Source organism: Natator depressus, chromosome 7 (assembly GCF_965152275.1).
Source record: "Natator depressus isolate rNatDep1 chromosome 7, rNatDep2.hap1, whole genome shotgun sequence".
NCBI classification, from domain to species: Eukaryota; Metazoa; Chordata; order Testudines; family Cheloniidae; genus Natator; species Natator depressus.
Window position 1 is genome coordinate 111,887,712 of NC_134240.1, and position 21,753 is coordinate 111,909,464.

The 21,753-nt window shown below is 45.8% G+C and overlaps 1 protein-coding gene across 2 annotated transcripts in view; it reads left to right on the top strand.

Annotated features, from left to right (window-relative positions):
* Positions 1 to 21,753, top strand: part of AFAP1L2 (actin filament associated protein 1 like 2) — a 120,360-nt gene that overhangs the window by 79,405 nt on the left and 19,202 nt on the right. The window contains exons 5-9 of one of the 2 annotated variants that reach the window (XM_074959290.1): positions 8,626 to 8,716; positions 15,150 to 15,233; positions 17,162 to 17,367; positions 18,680 to 18,859; positions 21,159 to 21,248. In XM_074959290.1, coding sequence (XP_074815391.1) covers positions 8,626 to 8,716; positions 15,150 to 15,233; positions 17,162 to 17,367; positions 18,680 to 18,859; positions 21,159 to 21,248 — 651 coding nt within the window. The remainder of the gene's footprint in view (positions 1 to 8,625; positions 8,717 to 15,149; positions 15,234 to 17,161; positions 17,368 to 18,679; positions 18,860 to 21,158; positions 21,249 to 21,753) is intronic. The other variant, XM_074959291.1, reaches the window with a different exon arrangement.

Sequence of the window (21,753 nt, forward strand, 5' to 3'; positions counted from 1 at the left end):
TCCGGGGGCAGTCAGGGGACGGGGAGTGGGGAGTGTGTGTGTGTGTGGATGGAGCAGGAGTCCGGGGGGGGGGCAAAGGGAGGCCTGTCAGGGATCGAGAAGCAGGGGGCGGGGGCCAGGCCACACCTGGCTGCTTGGGGAGGCACAGCCTCCCCTGACCCGCCCTCCATACAATTTCTGAAACCTCATGCGGCCCTCAGGCCAAAAAGTTTGCCCGCCCCTCCCCTAGACCATTGTTCCCTTCCGTATGGCAGTTTCTTATGAAACCGGCAGCCAAGTGGATGTGTGAGAAAGAGGAAGAAGATGTGAGTGTTGGGACCTGCACCCGTGGCAAGGGTCCCTAGGCAAAAGCAGAAAGGAAGCTTGATTAACGTTGCTGTTCTCCTTGCTACACTGTAGGTTATAATCCTTTAATCCTAATTCAGGGCCTTAAAGGGGTTTTAGGGGAGTCAAATTAGTCAGTGTCTCGCCACAGAATTCAGATGAGTTTGTTATGCGTAAGACTTGGAAGAAAGCTTGCAAACTCTCCTATGATGAAGGACTCATGTGTCCAGCCATCTTAACACCTCTGCTGGCCGGGAAGGAATGGAGTTTAAGCCACTTCTCTTCCTCTTTCTTTGGGCATAGAGTGCAGCTGCTCCCTAAGACTATAGCAGCCCCTGCATCTGCTCTGCAGAATGTGGCACGGGGTGGGGAACATTATTGTGCAAGTTGCATCCTGAGTGCAGCTTTCTCCCCGTGCATGCTTTTTGGTGCTTGGAGGTTTGCTGCATGCATGTGTGTCTTGCGAGACCAATTGTACATGATTCAGGTTTCCCTGAGACTTTGCACAAAAGAAATCTACAAACAAAGTTCCCTTGGACTTTTCCATGGGCCAGTTATAAATGTAATTAGGTTACAGTTCATCACAATCGGCTTTCAGTGGGATTTTGTTTCCTTGCCAAAAGAGCAGCCCTAGCTATTCTCCAGAGACACTGACAAGCGGGGCTTACTGTTTAGCAGCCGATCAGACATGGGAATCTCAGCAGTAAGGACTTTCTGATGTAAAAGGACAGCAGACTTGAAAGAGAGGGGTTAGTGGGTGGGGGGAGAGAGAGGGGGTAGTGTTTGCTAGGGGCTCACTGGAGAAACCGTTCCTTTAAAAGGAAGGAGAAGCCAGAGGGTCAGATAAGGGATTACCATAAAGGGTCTTATGGGAACTCTGCTGTAAGGGAGTTTAAGGGATGGATGTCACGTCAGGGTGCTGGGAAAGTGAAGCCTGAAAAGGAGAAAGGTAGGGCTGGATTAATACAGAAGCCTTTTAGATGCACTGCGGTTGTCCTAATGGATGCATTCCAGAGCCTGTGGAGTTTTTCCAGCTAACCCATCTGGCTTACTTGTTAAAGCTGCCCATGCTCTCCATGCTGAGAAGGGAAGGCAGCCCTCGCTTGTGACTGGGAGCAGTGATCTGCGTGTAACTGGTTCTGATCGCCGTTCTTGGTGGAGGAGGTGGCAGCAGGAGGAGTGGCGCGATGGGTAGACGAGGCCACAGGCCGGGGTAGCAAAAGAGCCCCGCGCCAAAGGGAGAGCCTGCCTGAGGCTCAGCAGATGCAGCTCTTCTCATGCGGCCTATGCTGTGCGACATGGCCGGAGGAGCTGCAGCTGCACAGGCTGAGATACACACTGGCTCTGACTGTGGGAAACTTCGAGGCAGCTTCTCCTGGTTGTTCGGTGGAACAAATACAGGAATGCACCTCTAGCTCAGCACAGTGTAGGCATGGGAAAAACCACTGCCCTCCTCCTGCCCCTATTGTTGCCTCCAACAAATCAGTGGCTCTTTCTTGATACCCCTCTTTAATTCCTGTCCCATTAAATGAAGATTGCCCAGTTATTGATCAAAAACACAAGTCTCTCATGCCCTTGTAATGAGTCTCACATCCAGTCAGTTAGGTTTGAACCTAGGACCTTCAGTACTGAAGCCCCAGCATATACAATTTGAGCTAAAGGAACAACTCTGTTAGAGGGTAGCAATAGTGGGGTGTTATCCTCTATGTGAATGTGGCACACACTTTATATGTGTGTTACACTCTCTCCATACTTCTTCCTTTTCCTGGTATACATGTAATGGGATTGACTGTCTCTGATCAAGGGAGACACCCTGGTTTGGATGGGCAGAGGTCAGGATGATGGTGCTTTGGAAGAGCCATGCAGGATGTGCTGGCACTGTACCTGCCTGCTCTGCTCGTCATTTAGTTTCACATTGATTTTTGAAAGCAAGCAATTCGATTGCATGTTTAAAGAGGGATGAAGCAAGTGAATGAATCAGACTAAAGTGCAAGTGGGGGCAGGGAGGGAAACAGCCCTTCCACCTAGGACAACAGGAGAATCTGTTCTGCATTTGACAGGCCAAGAGACAGATTCAAGTGTTGCCAGCACATCTGCTGGTGCAGTCTGCCATGGGGCCAGGTGCTGGGAATGACTGCTGCTCTGGCTGGAAACAGAGTTTCTTCCCCAGCTTGGCATCTGGCTAACCCTGAACTTGAAAAACCAAATCCCACAAAAAAACTGTCTTGAGAATGAAAAATCTCTATCTAACTGTTGTGATGGGAGAGAGACCTATAGGGCTGGTTACGGTCTTAAAAGACTCCAGAGTTTGTTCCCAATATTTCGAAAGCAGACCCAAAACAGGAGCAGGATTAATCCTGCAATGCATTTAGGAAGACCTGATTTACACGGGAGACATTTGGGGATCAGATTTTCAAAAAAAACTGAACTTCAATTTAGGCACCTAAATAAAGGTGAGATTTTCCAGAGAGCTCATCTCCCATTGTGAGATTAATGGCTAGATTTTCCAAAGACTTCGGTGGCTGATGTGTTGAGCTCTTTTAACATTACTGGCCTGATTGCGGGTGCTGGTCAGGAATTTTTTGACTTTTTTTTCCCCCACTGAAAAATGCCAATTTGTATAAACCAAAACTGTTTGCGGCAAAGGGTCATTTTCAATACATTTCCTGAATTGAAAAAATGTCGAAAAAAGCTTTTGAAATAGTCCAAATCTCCCATTTGGAAAGTTGAGATTTTTCAGTTCAAAACAGCTTATTTCAAATTTTAACTTTATACTAAAAATTAAAAAAAGAAAACAGGTCAAAATCAAAATTAAATATTTTGAAATAATCTGATCCAAATTTCCCATTGCCCTGAAAACGCCCCACCCCCACTTTGTTACTGAAATTTTTCAAAAATTTGACTCTTTTTGTCCTGATTTGGGACAGAATTTTTTTTAAAATCTCAAAGATTCTCCTGCCCAGTGCTAGTGCTGACCTGTTTTGAACATCTGGCTGTAAGTGTGTAATGATCATACTTCTGCATGCCTGAAACACACCCCACATCCGCACAACAGTGCTCCTAACACTGTGCATGCATGTCAACCACCATCTGGATTATGCTTGCTCTGAGCAAAGCAGCTGATCTTGAAAGGTATGTCTCCACCACAATTAGACACCCCCAGCATGGTCCATGCCAGCTGACTTGGGCTCATGGGGCTAGGGCTAAGGGGTTGTTTAATTACCATGGCCTGAACCCGAACATCTACACTGCAATTAAACAGCCCCTGAGCCCGAGTCAGCTGGCATGGGCCAGCCACGGGTGTCTAATTGCAGTGTAGACATACTCATATGTGAGCAATCCCATTGATTTCTCAGGTCATTAGCGCTACACATGCACTTATGGGTTTGCAGGAAGGCAGCAAAGGATAGCATTTAAGTAGTCCTGATTAGGCTTTGAAGTTCACTGAAGTGGAGGGGGCACGGAAGGGGCGATTGCTGGTGCTGATGGTGTGTGGCTGAGGAAAATTTTCTGCGAGGCCAGGTTAAGAGAGTGGCAGCATGTTTGATGACATTGCTGTAGCTTTGGCAAGGGATCTGCAGTGTTTTTGTCCCTGGGACTTCTCGCTTTTCTTTGATGTTAAGGCAGTGGGAGTGTGTTTTCTGTTTTTTAGGAATTTGCTGTGGGTATATCAATCAGCACCAGTTACTATAGTTGGTGGGGGTGGGGGTGGGGGTGGGGAATGTAATTAAGTGGGCGTGGCTTCATTAGCCTCTGGTTAAAAAAACTGCAAATTCTTAGATGACTGATCAGCATGCTCAGAAGCTATAGGACTTTCCACTCTGGGCAAGTTGTGGCTTTTCCAGAAGCCCTAAGCAAAGGGCAGTGACGTGTTGTGCTGTCCCGGAAGTGAGTTCCCCCTTATTTCCAGCAGGGGAGTAATTGGCGCCAGGTATAATCTTCTCCCCCATGCATCGGATCAGCTATGTTGGCTGGGAAGGCTCGAGTCCGCTCACTCCCTGCTCACCTGTACTGGTCCATTAGCGGGCTGCCACCTGGCCCTCAATTAATATCCAGCCAATTTTCCTCTAACTTCTCCATAGACATGTTGGACAGCTGCAAAAAGAGGCTTTGGTTTTGCCTATGTGCCATCCTCTCCAGTGACAGCGTGGTGAACCCTGGAGTGTCCGGGGTGCTCAGCTGCTCTCAGTTCGGGGAAATTTTTTTCTTTAGCCAATTGTACCAGTTTCCCTAACAGCGCTGTGTGCACTCCGGAGGTCCGTACTGTGATTGAGATTTAAAGAATGAAGGTGATGAGTGAGGTGGAAGCTCAGTGATTAAAACCCTGGGAGCTTGGCTTTTTTATAATTTTTTTTTTTTTTTATGTGTGGGGGGAGAATAGAGAGGGTGGGCGGGATTGAAAAACCTCATCAGCTCATCGCTTTGTACTTTGATTCAGAAAAGGGCAATGACCGGAGTGTGATGCTCTTAGGGAGGCTGAGTTTAATGAACAGAGGCCACAGAAACTGAAAGCTACAAAGGAACCACCCTGGTCTCTAAAACCAAGTGTGGGAAGTTGCTTGTAGAATGATGAGGTGACGTCGGGGTGTTCATTATCCTGTGTGCTGGGAATAGCTGTTCATTATCTGGCACTTACAATGATTCTTTCCTAGGTTCCTTTTTCAGTGCTAGAGCCCAGCATAAGTGGGTCTGATCCAACACCCACTGAAATCAATGCGGGGCTGTGACCTGACTATGTGTATGCACAATGCCTAGCGCAACAGGGGCCCTTGTTTTGAGTGAGGCCTCCAGGTGCAATCACAATATAAACCTCAAATAACATAACGTCTATGGATCAGGCCCTGTATATATTTAATTCATTCTCTCTTCCTGTTCTCCTCCCATGCCTTAGCACTAGCTAGGAGTTCTGTGCTCTGCTCCCACTTTTCACCAAATGCTTCCAGTTGCCCCTAGTGAAAACACACTAGTGTCTTATCGTACCATTCCCACTTATTAGCGTAGAAATGGCAGTGCTGTGGGCCGTTCCCGTATGATGCCATCAGATGTTTGTTAGGGTTTGCATGCTCTGTTGTGCCATTGTGAAATGGACAAGTGTGCTGAAATGACCAGACTGGGTTGGCTAACACAGTGCAGTATATTTTTGATCTAAGCTAGAGACAAAAGAAGCCCACACCTTTGGTAAAGAGAAAAAAATAACCTCTAAAGAAGCTGAAGCCTAGTCCCACCTAGGCCCTTTTGGTTTCCATTGTCTGTATGAAACAAAGTAACCCTCCTTTCCCCTGAGACTGTGTTGGACAGCATAGGAAGCAGTCACAGTGAGGGGTTTTATGTAGGCAACGATGTCTTCCCAATCTGATTTATCGCTTTAAATTCTCTGCCATGTACAATGTAGGCTGTCTGCAAGTGCCAGTCTGCCACAGATTCAATGATAGAACTAGTCCCTGGCTGAGGAAGTGCACCCAGTAAAACTACTGAGTGTTTATTTTTCTAATTTAATGCTTTAGCTGAAGTTCTTAAGCATTTAAATGTTGTAGGAAAACATAGGTAAAACATTCCCCATATGTCCTCAAAAACTGAATGGAAAGTATACTAATAATGCCTAGCACTTCTATATGGAGAGGGCCTCTCCTTAAAGCACTCTGCAAAGGTAAGTAAGAATTACCCCTATTTTACAGAGGTAGAGACCAAGAAAGGTCAGGGACTTGCCCGTGGTTACACCATGGGTCTGCTCATAGCTAGCTAGCCAAAGCCAGAGGTCCTAAGTCTCAGGTCACTGCCCTGAGCACTAACCCAGACTGTATCCCTGTATCCTGGCTAGACTGGGAATACCGCAGTGTTAATATTCTCCTTCAAAGCCGGGTAGGCCAACAGTCCAGGTTAGTGGGTTAATGTCAGAACACAATAATTCCTCTCTTGGCTGAATGGTGCTACAGATATAAGAACATAACATAAGAACGGCCATACTGGGACAGACCATTGGTCCATCTAGCCTAGTATCCTGTCTTCCGACTATGGCCAATGCCTCAAGAGACATTGGCCAATTTATACATCGTGTTGAAGGGATCCCAAAATGCTTTGAGACAATGGGCCATGTCCTTAGCTGCCTGTGTCCAAATTCATATTGAACAATTTCAGCTCTTTAGGCAGAAGAGCTAGCATCAATATGCCCCTTAGTAAGGACAGAGGTGCCAGCCAGCCATTAGCCAGAGGTTGCTGATTAACTTAGAGTTAACTCTTAGAATTAACTTAGAGTTGCCAGAGACTTTGACTTGACCCTTGCTCTTTAATACTAAACATGAAGAATTCAAATCAAATCAAAGAATTTTAAAAAAAATTAACAAATTAAAAAAAACTAGGCCCTGAAAGCCAATGAAGTATAATCAAACAGGCAAATAATTGAACTGTATAAACAACTATTACCCATTGTGCCATTGGGGTAAAATGCAAAGGCAGATCAGCAATGGCCTGCTATAGCTTTACACAGTGTGTTAGGTGCAGAGAGGTATAAGGTATGGGCCTCCTTGTGCCCAAGCCCCGGGCACCCCAGGGGATATTTATCCCAGCAGAGGGCAGGCAGTGCCTCTGTCCCTGCTCTCCTGGAGGTTGATGCCCAGGGGAGGGAGTGCAGCTGTAATTTGCACGAGTGCTCCATAGGAGCTCTGCTGGCAGGGGCTGTGAGGTGAGGGGTGGGCACTGAATCAACGCACTCTCCCAACCCCCTTGGCCCTGCCCATATTGGGATGGCGTTGGCCCATTATCTTCTCCTCTCCCTTGACAAACCATTGTGTGGGTAGCCAGGAATGAATGTACGATTCCTGGCCCTGTGCTGTAAGGATCTTCAACAGGAGAGTAAGGAGCGGGGGACGTGTCCCTCTCATTGCCTGCCAGTGGCTGCATCTCTACTCCAGACAAGTGAGATTTCAGCCCCTATGTACAGCTTCCAGCCATTGGAAGCTGGTCCCTGATGGAACTCCCAGCACCCTCACCACAGCTGTTTTATGCTGGTACCAACTAGAACCTAGCTCATACCCTTGCAATCCAGAACACACTATGATCTGGGTACTAAGAGAATAACTGCCACTAGCTAAAATAACTCGCTTTCAGCTGTTTTTAGCTGAGTTATATGAACATAGCCTTTCTGGTGACCGCAGATACGGATTGTGTTCTATTACGCGTGGCATGTGAGAGGAAATGTGTGGTGCTGGACAAACTGAACAGCAGGGCTAAGCTACAGGATGGTAGCATCATGAGGACCCCCTCCCCCCTTGTGTGGGCTGTAACTCCACCCACTATCTTGTTCTGTGCAGGTTTTTATGCTGCGGTCCTCACTGCAGTATCTGAGCGCCTCCCACTACTGCATTCAAGTTTGCAGCTCAGTGAAGTCAAGTGCAGTTGTATGAATGGCTTGAGAAGTAAATGGGTTTGGTTTTTACCCACCTTCTTGTTCGTGTGCTGGTCTTTCCAAGGGATCAAGGAACTGTTTTCTCTGACAGCTTGTGTTTGGGGGAGGGATTTGGCAGATGAAACAGGGTTTTTCCAGCACTTGGACTCTTTTCAAAGGCTCATTTCACTTTAGTGTTGTTTATCCACTTCCTTCATTTTTGCTCATATTGGCTTTAAAGATGCCTGATGTTTTTCCTAACTTGGGACTTTGTGCTGTGTGACCCGTGGGCTATGAACTTTCAATTAGGGAATATGAGATAGGGTAATAGACTTAAAATGCCTGTTTGGGCTAAAGGTAGGTAATAGTTCTACCTCTCCTCCCAACTGTCCTCCACTCAGGTACCCCATAACTATTCTCCTTAGTGTTGAACTGCATCCCCAGTTGAAATGGATAGCTTATGTGCAGCCATCTGAACCTAATGGAAGGAGTCCATTCAAACAAATGGCAAAACTCCCACTGACTGGTGCAGCAGTATCCGATCCATGGTTAGAATGAACAAGCTGACCGCAGGGTCTATTCTATATCCCCAAAATTGAGGCTTTCAGGAAAATTGAAGAGTTGACTATGTAAAGCACTGCAACATTGTGGCATGGTATAAGAACTGACAAGTGCAGCATCACAATATTCCTTTAAACCTAATTCGGTGAGCTGTATATCGAAAGCCAGTTAAATACTAGCACTTACTGATGTGTCTTTCCTGGAATCTGAACCCATTTACCTAGAGGTCATGAATTGCACATCTAAAAGGACCCCTCCACTGGGCCACACTTTAGCATTACCAAAACGGCTTGTTCAAAGATTCGGAGTGCTCAGCTTGTTACCAAAAAATATGCTTGTTTTATTCATTCATTCCACAGATTGCAGAAACGAAACAGCCTTCGAGCCCCAAGATTGAGTCTCCAGAGGCATATTATGAAGAGGCTGAGCCATATGACATCTCTGTGAATGGTACGTCAGAGCTGATTCTCTGCTTTCATGGCTATCATTAACTAGAGTGAGATGCAGAACTCAATGTTTGTGGAAACAATCAAACAGAACTACTCCCATACAATTCTTTATGGCTGATGGTACAAATTCGATCTGTGTGGATTTGCTGGTCATAAGAAGGGTACATTTATAGTTTATAAAGGATTAATAAATGACTAGTAGATGTTCTACACCTGCTATATACAAGAGCAGTATGTATTATAGATGGCTATAAAATGTTACATCTGTTGGTGGATTCTCCATTTCCTGAAGTCTTCAGATCAAGACTGGACGTCTTTCTGGAAGAGATGCTTTAGCCAAACACAAGCTATTGGACTCAGTACAGGGGTAACTGTGGGATTCAGTGGTCTCTGATATACAGGAGATCAGACTAGAAGATCTAATGGTGTCTTCTGGCCTTAAAATTTATGAACCCTATGGGTATATGGGACTTTATATCAATCTTGAAGCATTTATTAAAACAGCTCTTCAAAATGTATTAATTATTTACATAAAGGCTACATTTATAAATAGTTTATAAAGTGTGACAGTTTATAAACTGCAGTGGTCTAGATCACTAGACCGTCCCCTCTTACAGTCTCATGTACCAGAGTTAAGGATAAGAAGTAAGGCTGATGATTTGGATGAGGATTCATTACCATTGTGTGAGCAGCGCTAGACCCAGCTGTGCAATCCTGTGCTTTAAAATTTGTGACGAAGAAACAAAGTGGGGGACGTTGTTTGAAATTATGCAGGGTTAATTTATTTTGACAGTCATCTCTTCAGGATAAGGACTGTATCTTCCCATGTTTGTACAGCGCCTAGCACAATGGAGGCCGTGATCCTGATGGGGAGCCTTTGGGAGCTACAGCTCTCCCGTCGGCTTAATTACTCCACCTCTGTGAGAGGCAGTAGTTACGTTGGCAGGAGAAACTCTCCCACTGACCCAGCACTGTCTACATGGGGGAATAGGGTTTGTATAACTACATCACTCAGGGGTGTGGATTTTTCACACCCCTGAGTGATGTAATTGTACTTCAGTAAGCGTGTAGTGTAGACCTGGCATTAGTTTGAGGCTAAGGTGAATGATATAATCAGATAAGTTAAGTGGAGTGAGTTGGAGTATTAGCTCCTAGTTATCACCCCATCTGCATCAATCTCTTTCTATGTTTAAATCAGCACCTTCTTGACAGCATGGGACCTGATCCAGCTAGCTACTGATCAGAGTCAGCTTGGATTAGTTTCCATTTTCTCCAAAGCACCATAGTTTGGGGCGGTGCAGATAAAAGCCTTCAGGGTTCTCCCATCTCTGTAATGAGGAAGCCAGGTTTGGGTTTGCAAAACCTCACCCTGAATTGGTTGGCTTCTAGATGTCATTTTATCTAAATGGCTCCACTCCAGTCAGAATACTGCAGGCCAAATTTTGCTCCGTTACTCCTGATCAGCACTTTGGGATTAGTTACCAGGCTCTGTGAGTGCAGAGAAAATCCTACCTCCAGCAGGATTGGTGGGTAAAGCACTTTTAGAAAGAAAAATAGGTGATTTTTTTTTAGTGCTTGGGGTTGCAGCCTTGACAGAGACAGTGCAAAGATGCTATTATGGGGTTCGGTGTGCAATCCAGACCACTGAGGGAGGGGTTGTGTCACCACTTGCCCTGCAACCCTGGGTGTTTTACAATGCTTTGCTGCTGTCACTCACAGCCTGGGGTGCTCACAACCAGTCTACAAGCATGCAGGCCATATCCTGAAGAGCTAGACAGCCCTGGTTCAGCAGGTCTCACCCCAGCGGCCTGTCTATAGCCCCACTCTGGCTTCCACCAGCCTTGGTTCAGAGGTGAAAGTAAGCCGGTACGCCCCAGTATGGCGTACCGGCAAGAGCCGGTGCACCGTACTGGGGCAGACCGGCTTCCCCAGGGGGCAATTTAAAGGGCCTGGGGCTCCCAGCAGTGGCTGGAGCCCCAACCCTTTAAATAGCCGCTGGAGCCCCGCCGCCGCTACTCCAGGGCTCTGGGGGCTATTTAAAGGACCAGGGCGGTAGATGCAGGGAGCCGCAGGCCCTTTAAATAGCCCCCAGAGCCCTGGGGTAGCGGGGGCTCCGGGGGCTATTTAAAGGGTCGGGGCTCCAGCTGCCTCTGCCACCCCAGTCCTTTAAATAGCCGCTGGAGCCCCGCTGCTTCCCTAGGGCTCCAACGGCTAATTAAAGGACTGGGGCAGTAAAAGCAGGGGAGCCCCGGGCCCTTTAAATAGCCCCCGGAGCCCCGGGCTGCTGCTGCTACCCCAGTTGGGGGGTGGGTGGAGGAGCAGAAGGGGGGGCACTTACCTTATAGGGTGGGCCGGGGCTGGCTTTGACCCTCCTCAGCCCCGCCCCTTCCACCCTAGGCCCCGCCCCTTCCGGGGGCCAGAGCTGGCCCCAGCGTACCGGTAAGTCACTTGACTTACTTTCACCCCTGCCTTGGTTACAACCAGCAATAGACCTTAGTTGTCTTTGCCTGAGGACCGGACTGGTCAGAGAATCAAATACACGTTCCTTTGTCTAAGGCAGACCTGTTTACCAACTGCCCCAGGCATGCCTGGTTTAAACACACTTTCGTCATAATTCCAGCATATATGCATAACTCTTAATACACACTGCACACATACATCATGCAAGACTATTAACAGTCAGTGAGTTATTCGTTTTCAAATGATACCTCAGAAGGCATATTTTATACAAACATTATTGCAACAGGGTGGGAATACAGGGATGCTTAGGGTCACACCTGCCCCTTTACAAAACTGTCGGAGGGTAGACCCCTGGCTGACCCAGAGGCAGCAGGGCAGAGGGATAGCTCAGTGGTTTGAGCATTGGCCTGCTAAACCAAGGGTTATGAGCTCAATCCTTGAGGGGGCCATTTAGGGATTTGGGGATTGGTCCTGCTTGGGCGTTGGACTAGATGACCTCCTGAGGTCCCTTCCAATCCTGATATTCTATGATTCAGAGCCCTTTTTCCTGGACAGGGCTTCTGCCACCATATTTGCTTTCCCCTTTATATAGAAGAAACCTGTTTTGCCACCTTTCTATGTAGAGTCTCCAGGACATAACATCAGACAATATCCATAATTTCAGCTACCGGGTTTTTTACAAACACTTCACTGTGATGTTAATGACCAGCGTGATGTTAGATTTCAAACAATATATTACATGTCATCTTTTAAATAAATATCCTGACACCAGTGTGTGAGCTGTGATGAGCATGTCAGGCCTGATGAGTGGCTGACACAGAGCAGTGAACCACAAATGGGCCTCTGGGTCATAGACGCCCCACAGCGTCATGCTCCCCCGTGCTCTGAGTCCGAGGATTAGAATTCTGCTGATAAAAATTTCAGCGTCAGCTCCACCTCCCACAAATAAAAAAACCCTCCAGTTTTTGCCAGTTTCACGTCAGATTCTTTCCCTACCCAAGCAAAAAGGCAGCTGTAAGCTTCATCCCACAGGAAAAGTTGGGAATTAGCTAGCAGATAAAAAGAAAAAGGAGTCACACCCCTTGTTTCTTTTCCGGTTGTTTTAAATTGCGTGTAGTCACCTGCCAACACAAGACTGCCTCTAACTTGCTTTGGAGCCTCATTCAGGCCAGAAAGCATCATACATGCTGGGGTGTTTTCCAATTGCCTTTGCAGTGAGATAATAGTTACATTTTTTGCCATACACATAGGAAAATATAATTGTCCAATTATGCTGAGAATCACAGCATACAGGGTCATGCACCAAACCTATTCGTATGTAGCCAGGTATCCTATCTCGTGTATATGCCAATTAAATTGGGTTATGTTACTCAGACAGCTTTATAAAATGAACATTTTTGTGCATAGAAAACCTTGTGCGGGGAATAAACAATAATTCTACTGAAAACTCTCTCTTTTGCTTGGCAATGCAGGATATTTAATTCAAAAACAGGAAGATGCACTGTCAGGGAATGCCTCTAATAACTGTGATGGCACCTTTGTCCTGAGAAGTTTCTAGTGAATGATTATGTGGGCACCAGGCATACAGCAAACAGGATAAGATGGTTCGGGGTAGTGTCAGAAACATAAGATTTCAGTTACCAGAGGCACTGTCTATTGGCTGCTATTGTTAGTTTATCATTAGACAAATGAGAAATGTGTTCCATGTTATATAGACCAATGAACGGCATAAATGCAGGGGACTGGGAGTCAGGACTCCTGAGATCTGTCCCCAGTGTGTTACTGACTAGCTATGCCCCTTTCGGCAATTCAGTCAACTGTTCTGTGCCTCAGTTTCCTCCTCTGTCAAAATGGATATAATTATACTGCCAAGTACCTATCTTGGGAGAGTTGAGGCTCACTAGTGAAGAACAATGGGATGTGTTCTGGTCCCCTTTCTTATGTTGAGTAGCCCTTACTCCTCAGATGGCTCCATTGACCGTGGGTCTGAAATCTAATATGGGGCCACTTGTGGAATAAGGTGCTATTCAACATGAGTAAAGGTGAACTGTCCTTGAGAGATCCTTCGTTGGCGAGTGTGGTGCATCATTGTTAGGTGTTAGTGTTCCCCTTCCTAGTCATCAGCTGCTCTTTGGATTCCCTTCTAGTTTATATGTTAGCTTTGTTTGTCTTTCCTAACTATTTTAAATGTGAGGCCAAATCTTTACCTGCAAACTGGTCGCTGCATCCTTGGAGAGTAAAATGGTAATAAACTTGGTGGTGTACACCACTGCCCTCTGCTGGATGGAATCAGAACTGTTCAACTGTGCCACAGGCCCTGTAGTGCAAATAGTTGGCGGAGATTCTCTGTTAGTTCAAGTGCTAGGGGAAGGATCTGAATTCTGTTCTCTCTATGGCCATCATACATAGCACAGTGACAGCTGCGAAGTCCGAAGTGGAAACAGATTACAGTATGAGATGAGAACCCTATTTTGGCTGGTTGCTGACCTGGACTGTGTTTTAAGGCTTCTTTGTTAAATGAATCCCTTTTGTTCATAGGCCCGGCTCCTCCTGTCATTTATGCTGGGGGAAATCACAGGTCGCTAATGGAGTTACACCTGATATCCTATAATTTTAATGGAGTTGCACCTGTATAAAATGCTGTGGGAGGAGAATCAGGCCCATAAAGTGAACTGGGATGGGAATATGCAGGTTCAGACAAGTCCTGAATGTCAGAGTGGACAGTATTGTTACTCACATCTTAACTGCTGAATTACAGGGCTCCTCAGCTGGTATCTGCCCCAGACATAAATAAGGCACTTTGCAGGTGGTTATGCACAGACGCCTTTGCAGGGGGGTTATATGGGAAGGAAAAAGCTTAAGAAGTGTCCAAGAATCTCCATGGTCCTAGCGAAAGTAACTCTCTGACCAGTTCACAGTTGAGGCAGCTACTTTAGGTGAATGAAAATCTGGATGGGAGATCTGTAATGAGATTATGACGTTAGGAAGAAGTTTAATTAAATGGCTGAAGAGGAGCTATAGTAGAAGGGGAAAGGGAGAGTGTGTTGTCTAATGGCTACAGCACAAGTCTTGAGTAAAGAGACCTGAGTTCAAATCCTGGCTCTGTCTTTAAATCTCCCTAGGCTTGATCCTGCATTCTCTGGGTTCGGAGTTTTGCTGTTGACTTCAATGGGTACAAGACCGGACCCTCAGTCCCTCAATTTCCCCATCTGTAAATTGGGGATAATGTTACTTATCTCCCTCAGACGGGGTGATGGAAAGTGCTTTGAGATCCTGGGGCAAGGATGCTATATAGGGGCATGATTCCTAGCTGAGTGATGAAAATGCAGGTAGCTGGGGAGCTGCTGTTCGTCTCTGTTACTGAGTTTTCAAATTTAAGTCTTGTATCTCCAAGCAAATGGATGTAGTAAAATAAAACAAGAATAGTAGCACTAATAAAATTAGCAAATTTGTTGCCACGAAGAGACATCAAAGCAAATCCTCCAGATGGGCTGAGGAGATAAGCAAGTCATGTGGCATCAGAGGTGGGACTGAAAGACACTGTAACAAATTGTGGATGAATAAATTAGAATGAACCCAATAACGACAGGCTTGTTAGGTCTTGTGGCCGTTCCTTCATCCGCAGTATTTTTGCACATAGTCTAAGAAGACCTTTGCCCTTTGTTATATTTGCATTAATGACTAGAATCCCCTTTTGCTTTGAGTCCATGCTGATATGGATTCCATCTTTATCACTCTAGCCCGACGCTGCATTTGCATAATTGAGTGGCACGATACGAAACAGAATGGGAATGCGAGTGACAATGTGGCTGCCTAATTAATAATAATTCAGACTGAAATATTTCATCTGCACCAGTTGATTTTAATTTTGATGGTTATTTTAAAAAGAATTGCCTAGTTCAATGGGAACCAATATAAAATGCGGGGGCTTTCTCTCTCTCTCTCTCTCTCTCTTTTTGCTTGTGACTATGCAGGTATTCTTGGTAGGCTTGCTGTCACTGGAGCCAGGACAGGGTTGCAGGTTACCGAGGGAGTAATTTATGCCACAATAACCATGGGTACAGCATGTTTTTAAAGCCTGAACTTCTGGCATTGTCTTTGTATTTACTGTCATCGTAGCTGAGAGGAGCACATGCCCAAACTATTCATTTCGTTACCACCGGCATTCCTCCCTTACGAGCATGGATGGATCACCACCACCATTTGGCACATTGTCAGGAGGGTGGGGGTATGGTGGGGGAGGTATTGAGAAGTTTGCAGTCACTTTTTGCCAATCAGTGTTTCATCCCATATAGAAAGAGTTTTTATCAGAGTACATCTGAATGGCGCTGCTTTTTATTGATGAAGATGTTGCAACCAGTGAAGGGGCTGATCATTAGCTGGTGTAAATAGGCATAGTTCTCTGGAAGTGGAGCCATGCCGATTTACACTAGCTGAGGATTTGTTCCAAAGTCTTCTAGGAGGTAAGCTGTAGAGTGGGAAATAATATAGTCGTCGTCTTTTGAAAGCTGAACTCTCTGATCGGTTGATGGTGGGCCATTAACACGATACCCATGGGCATTCAGTGAATTTTGCAGTGGATAGTCTCCTTTTGAGAAATTGGCTTAATTAGTGTTGCTTTGCACTAATCACCTGCTGGAGCTATCGTATAACACTTAATTGGGAGAGATTTGGGGAGCAATATTGTAACATTGCTGTGGCTTCTGAAAGTTAATTTTCTTTAAAAATGAATACACCTACCTTACAGAATAATGCTTCAAGGAATCACAGTGAAGTCTTTTAACTATTTTCTCTGTTTTCTTCTCAAAAATGTCTACAATGTTAAGGTAACACTGCACTTGAGTGGACATTTGACTAAGTCCTGATGAGAGTAGCATAATGAGATCAGTATCTTAGTTCTGTTCAGTAGGGATGAACATGCATGAATTAAATACGTGGTGGACAAATCTTGGGGTATGCCTCTGATGGATCTGTGTGAACCACGCTAATAATAATGGGTGGCTGGCAGATTACATCTGTATCATGAACACCTCGGTCTTGTTGCAAATCTCATGGAAGTTGCTGGGGAGTCTCTCTATTGACTTCAATGGACTTTGCACCAATGACCAGCCATCTTCACCTTCTGCAAACCTTCATGACCTACATACATCAGAGCTGGGTAGCACTATACATAGTGGGTGTAATTTTCAAGCGTGGTCAGCATTGACCTCTGCTCTCATTTGAATGGTAAAACTCCCCTTTACCGCAATAGGAACGGAGCTAAGCCAATGCTGAGCGCTCTTGAAATCCCACTCCTTATTAAGAATGTAATGGACAGTTACATACTGTTCTTGACTGAACATAAAAACAATCACTATTATTTAAGGCTGTAATTTATACTAATTCTTATTGCCACCCTCAACATCGCTTCACTGGTGCCAATGCTCAGATGTATGTCTTGCCATAGGTTCCATGTTGAGTCGATATAGCCGTGGCTCAGAAAGGGAACCATAGAATAACATACAATGAATCATTGCTTGTTGCATGGCCTTGCAGAGTTTGTTTTTATATACAGGAGGCAGGGGCTGACTTTGCAGGGACTGGACATAGCTTGCAATCGTGTTGCAGGTTTGGAAATTTTGGCTTCCAGTTGGGTGTATAAAATATATCATTGGAAAAATACAACCAACATTTGATAGCGCATCTGAGGAAAGCTTTTAAATTGGAGACTCCTTTGAGTATTTGCAAAGAGAGAATCTCAGGTGCAAAACATCAAAGCAACAGTTTGGGCTAGAAGGAAAAACCGGGCGCTGGGAGATCAAATTCACTAAGAAAATGGCCTTAGGAAATCTTCAACAGAGGAAAGTCCTGGGGCAGAGCCTCTGATTTGCTGGTGACTGTGGCATGGTGTGAGGATGCTCTCACTTGCCTGATGTGAGCATGTGTGAAACAAACAGGAATTGCCACCCAGAAATACACTTGGTGACCAGCTTTGCCTTTGTTACAGAAGACGGAGAAGCAGTCAGCAGCTCTTACGAATCCTATGATGAAGAAGAGAGCAGCAAAGGGAAGTCAGCAACCCACCAATGGCCATCCACTGAAGCCACCATTGAGCTAATGAAAGATGCCCGCATCTGTGCTTTCCTCTGGAGGAAGAAGTGGCTGGGACAATGGGCCAAACAGCTGTGTGTCATTAAGGACACTAGGTTGCTGGTATGCAAACATTTGCATTTTCTCCCCCCCACCCCCAAATAACCTATTTTCTCAGACTGGCTTCTCAATACCCATATGGCAGAGAGTCTTATCTTAATTCAGATGCTTTAAGAAATATCCACTTAGCCTCCATGTGGAATTCTCCAAAGATTTCCACTCAGTAACATAACCAATAGAATACAGGCAGGTGATACCACAAGCCAAAGAGCAGGTAAAGCAGTATTGCTGCTAATTGTTCTAGAAAACAACGTGAGGTAAAATGTTCATCGATTCCAAAGCCAGAAGGGACCACTGATCATCTATTCTGACCTGCTGAGTAACACAGGCCAGAGAACTTCCCCAAAATAATTCCCAGAGCAGAGCTTTTAGAAAAACACCCCATTTTGTTCTAAAAATGGCCAGTGATGGAGAATCCACCATGACCCGTGGTAAATTGTTCCAATGGTTAATTACCATCCCTGTTAAAAATTTACACCTTATTTCCAGTCTGAATTTGTCTAGCTTCAACTTCCAGCCCAAGGCTCATGTTATACCTCCGGAGGCTAGGTGGAAGAGCCTGTTATCAAATATTTGTTCCCCATTTTTCAAAAGTGCTTAAATCCCATTTTCAAAAGCGAATTAGGCACTTAGAAGCTGACATCACATGGAAAACCAATGGCATTTAGGGACAGATTTACAAAGGCATTTAAGTGTCTAAAGAAGCAGATAGTCACCTGACCTGTTTATGCACTTCTGAAAATCCCACTAGGCACCTAGCTCCCATTTAAACTCAACCTAACTCACTGAAGAATTTTAAAAAATCCCACTAGGTGCATCTGTAGGCCCCTAAACACTTTTAAAAATCTGGCCCCCTAGGTGCCTAAGTATCTTTTGAAAATGGGACTTAGGTGCCAAAGGCGTGTCAGCACTTTAGAAAATTTTACACATGGCCTAGTGGTATGTAAGCAAATCAGGAACTCCTTTGTTCTAATCCTGACTCCTCTGACAGCAACCTCCCATGGCTGTTATTTTACTCATAACATTATTTAGACCCTGTAAAATCTTTTGAGATATAGTTTGAATGAAAGATGCTGATGTATGAATCTCTGTGTGTGTGTGTGTGTAGGTGGGTATATATCTGTGCTACATATTTTTGTGTTGTGTGTGTAAAACATCTGGACGCTGCAGCTGTAACTGAGTTGGGCCTTCTTTGTGTTATATGCAGCCATTACAGATGTGCATGGTGCTCCATTTGTGCTGAGGTTAGGAAGTGGGTTATGTTGAGTTTACATACTTTTAATCTCTTACTTTACTTCTCTCCTTCTGCTCTCAGTGCTACAAGAGCTCCAAGGACCACACCCCTCAGCTTGATGTGAACTTGCTTGGCTGCAGTGTCATACACAAGGAAAAGCAAGTGAGGAAGAAAGAACACAAGCTGAAGATCATTCCGATGACCGCAGATGTGATTGTGCTGGGCTTGCAGAGCAAGGACCAGGCAGAGCAGTGGTTCAGAGTGAGTGGAGCTGTGTCACTTGGCAGATTAGCTGGAAGATAATCCACTCTCCCAGTGGAAAAGGGGGCTGTTCATTCCACTCTGCGCCTGTGGTAACTCCCTCTGGGCTCGCACTTCTGTACCCAGGGCTGGATTAACTTGGAGGCAAATAAGGCACATGGCTAGGGCCCAAATTGGTAAGTGGGGCCCAAAATCATAGGCCAGGGTCCTTCACCACCTCCCCTTTGCCCTGCTGAGGGGGCACAGGCCACCCGCAGCAGAGCCCTCCTCCCTGGCACTGCAACCCTAATCTTGACTCCCATGGTGGTGTTTGGAGAACACGTCCACCCTGCAAGAGCAGCTCCTCTACTGGGGAGCTGGGCCCAGTTTCCCCGCTCTGGGCATTGCCACCTGGCACAGCCCCATTCAAGTTTGGTCCAGCCAGCCTTCCATCATGATGGGAGAAGGTGGCTGACCTAATCTGAGTGGGTGGCATTGCAATACTCCCTCCCCGCTTTCCCCCGGGACCACCTCTCGCACCAGGCTGAGAGAAGCATATGTTTGCCCCATTGATGGGTTAATCTGGCCCTGCTTGTATCTCACACCTGCCTTCTCGGCACTTCCTCGCACTCTGCCCTGACTGAGAAATGTGGTGAATAAGTTATTCCTTGCAGTTTTCTCACAGTGAAGAAGGTAAAAGAATATAGAAGGTCCTCTGATTCATTGAGGTGAAATGGCAGTCTCTCTCATTCACTCTTCTGGAATCATTTTTGCTGGCAGGGAACCTCTCCATCTCCTGCCCTGGATTCTCCATGCTGGGCTCTTCACACGTCTTCACAGGCTCAGCACTTCTGCCAGAAGATTGTGCATGCTGGGATGTCAGTCATGTGGGGCCAGCAGAGTCAGATCAGCCGTGAAAGCTCTGGCTCCCTGCACCATGGTCTGAATTTAAGGGAAGGGAGGGGAGGATACGTTGCCAGGGAAAGAAGCAGCTAAAATGATCCTTTAGGATTGTTTAAGTTGTTGAGAGGCGGGGGGGAGAAGAGCAGGAAGAGGGGGTTAGAAAGAGGAGAGGGACAGAGAGTGAGTGACATGGGACAAGAGCAAAGAGTGTGGATATGAGGCTACATACCTTTACTATATTCACAGGGATTCAATGCGCTGCACTGGAACTTAGCTGTGGCTCCGCTTGGAGACTGTACTCCATTCCACTGTTCTTCTGGCATACACTGGCCTCATTCACAGCTGCAAGCACATAGACACATGCTCTGCTTCGTTTTCATGTCCAGGGCAAGCGTGTTCCCAGCAAACCCCTGCCACCTTCTGTATGTCGGAGAATGGAGAGGACCTCCCCAGCCCAACCTTTCCAGCCAGAATAAAGAAGGTCTTTCAGCAAGAGAGCACTGAACTCCCAGCTTCAGTCTAATTGATGTTTAATGGAAAATGCTGCAGAGACAGAAGAATGCTTAATGCCGCTCTCTGTGACAATGTGTGGGAACGCTTTTTGGAGAAAGTCCCAAACACAGAATAGCCAAGGACTGTACAGGAAACATGGTTGTTTCATGGAAACTGCAGCAGAACAATGAACCTTTACAAAGATCAGTGATTAACTCAAAGGAAGCAGAAGAGCTCTGTTCACTTGCAGCCTTCAACACACTCCCTGGACTGATACAGCGGGCCAAGTTTTGCCCTGACTTAAACCCATTGCAGCCCCTTTGAAGTCACTCAGGTCGCAACATGTCAAGTCAAGGCCGGATTTGGCCCTTAGAATTTCTGTTCATTTGAACTTTATGGGCCAGGCGTCACCCCGTTGAAATAAATTATGAAGAGTTACATGATTTACACCAACTGAGGACCTGGCTTTAGTGATTTCAGTTCCCAGGCCAGTGATGCAAATTGTGTCACCTTACTTTGCTCCTAGTGCCTAGCATCCTCTGAATTTTGTTTTCTGTTTACAGTCCACATGAACCCAAAACCTCAAAGAGAAATTCTATCAGAACGGCTTGCTCCACCTACATTCATGTCTGCACCCTACGAAACTGAGCTGGGCAGGGGTTTGACATCAAACCCTAATTCTGGTTTTGCTTGCAATGGGTCCCAGGTTTTGGTCACTGTGCTCCGGTTTCTCTGAGCCTGCATTCATGTTGAGCCTGCATTCATGATGCTTTTGACAAAGCCGGTCTGAGGTCCAGGTTTTTAACATTAGGTGAATTTTGGCATGATGTTGAGTTTTGCTGCCTATGTTCTGCATATCTCTGAAGATCATGAGTATTGGTAATTTTAACAACTCTTTTAGCTTGCTGCTTTGTTCTCTGTGCAGGTAATCCAAGAGACCAGTGGCCTTCAGTCTGAAGTAGTGGGTGAAGGCAATCAATACATTCCAGACCCCCACCGTCTTAGTTTCCTCAAGGTACAGCTTGTATCTTTAGCCAGGTGATATTCAATGTGTAAAATGCTTTAAATCCTTCTTTTAGAGCCAACTCCTTTAACAAAACACATGGAGAGTTTACACCAGTGCAGTAACTTTATCTGGGCAAGAAGGAGGCTGAGACTGATATCAATGCAACCACGCTTTACTGCTGAAAGACGCATTATTGGAACAATATTAATTTTCCTTTATATACATAGAGGGCATAAGCTAACCTCTATTATTCCTGAACCGCCATCTGCAGAGTTTCTTGCTCCTTCCACTGAAGTGTCTGGTGGAGACATGTTACTGGACGGAATGGACCACTGGTCTGACCTCGTGTGCCAGGAGCTATGTTCCTACCCTGACCCTAGTATAATGATTTGCCTGCATCCAAACTCTCCAAAAGTTTGGATCATTTCAGATCCAGATACAAACGTTGAAGGCTGGAACCATCTCCAATACAAATAAATGTTGGGAGTCTTAAGAAACAGCCTATGGAGCAGCA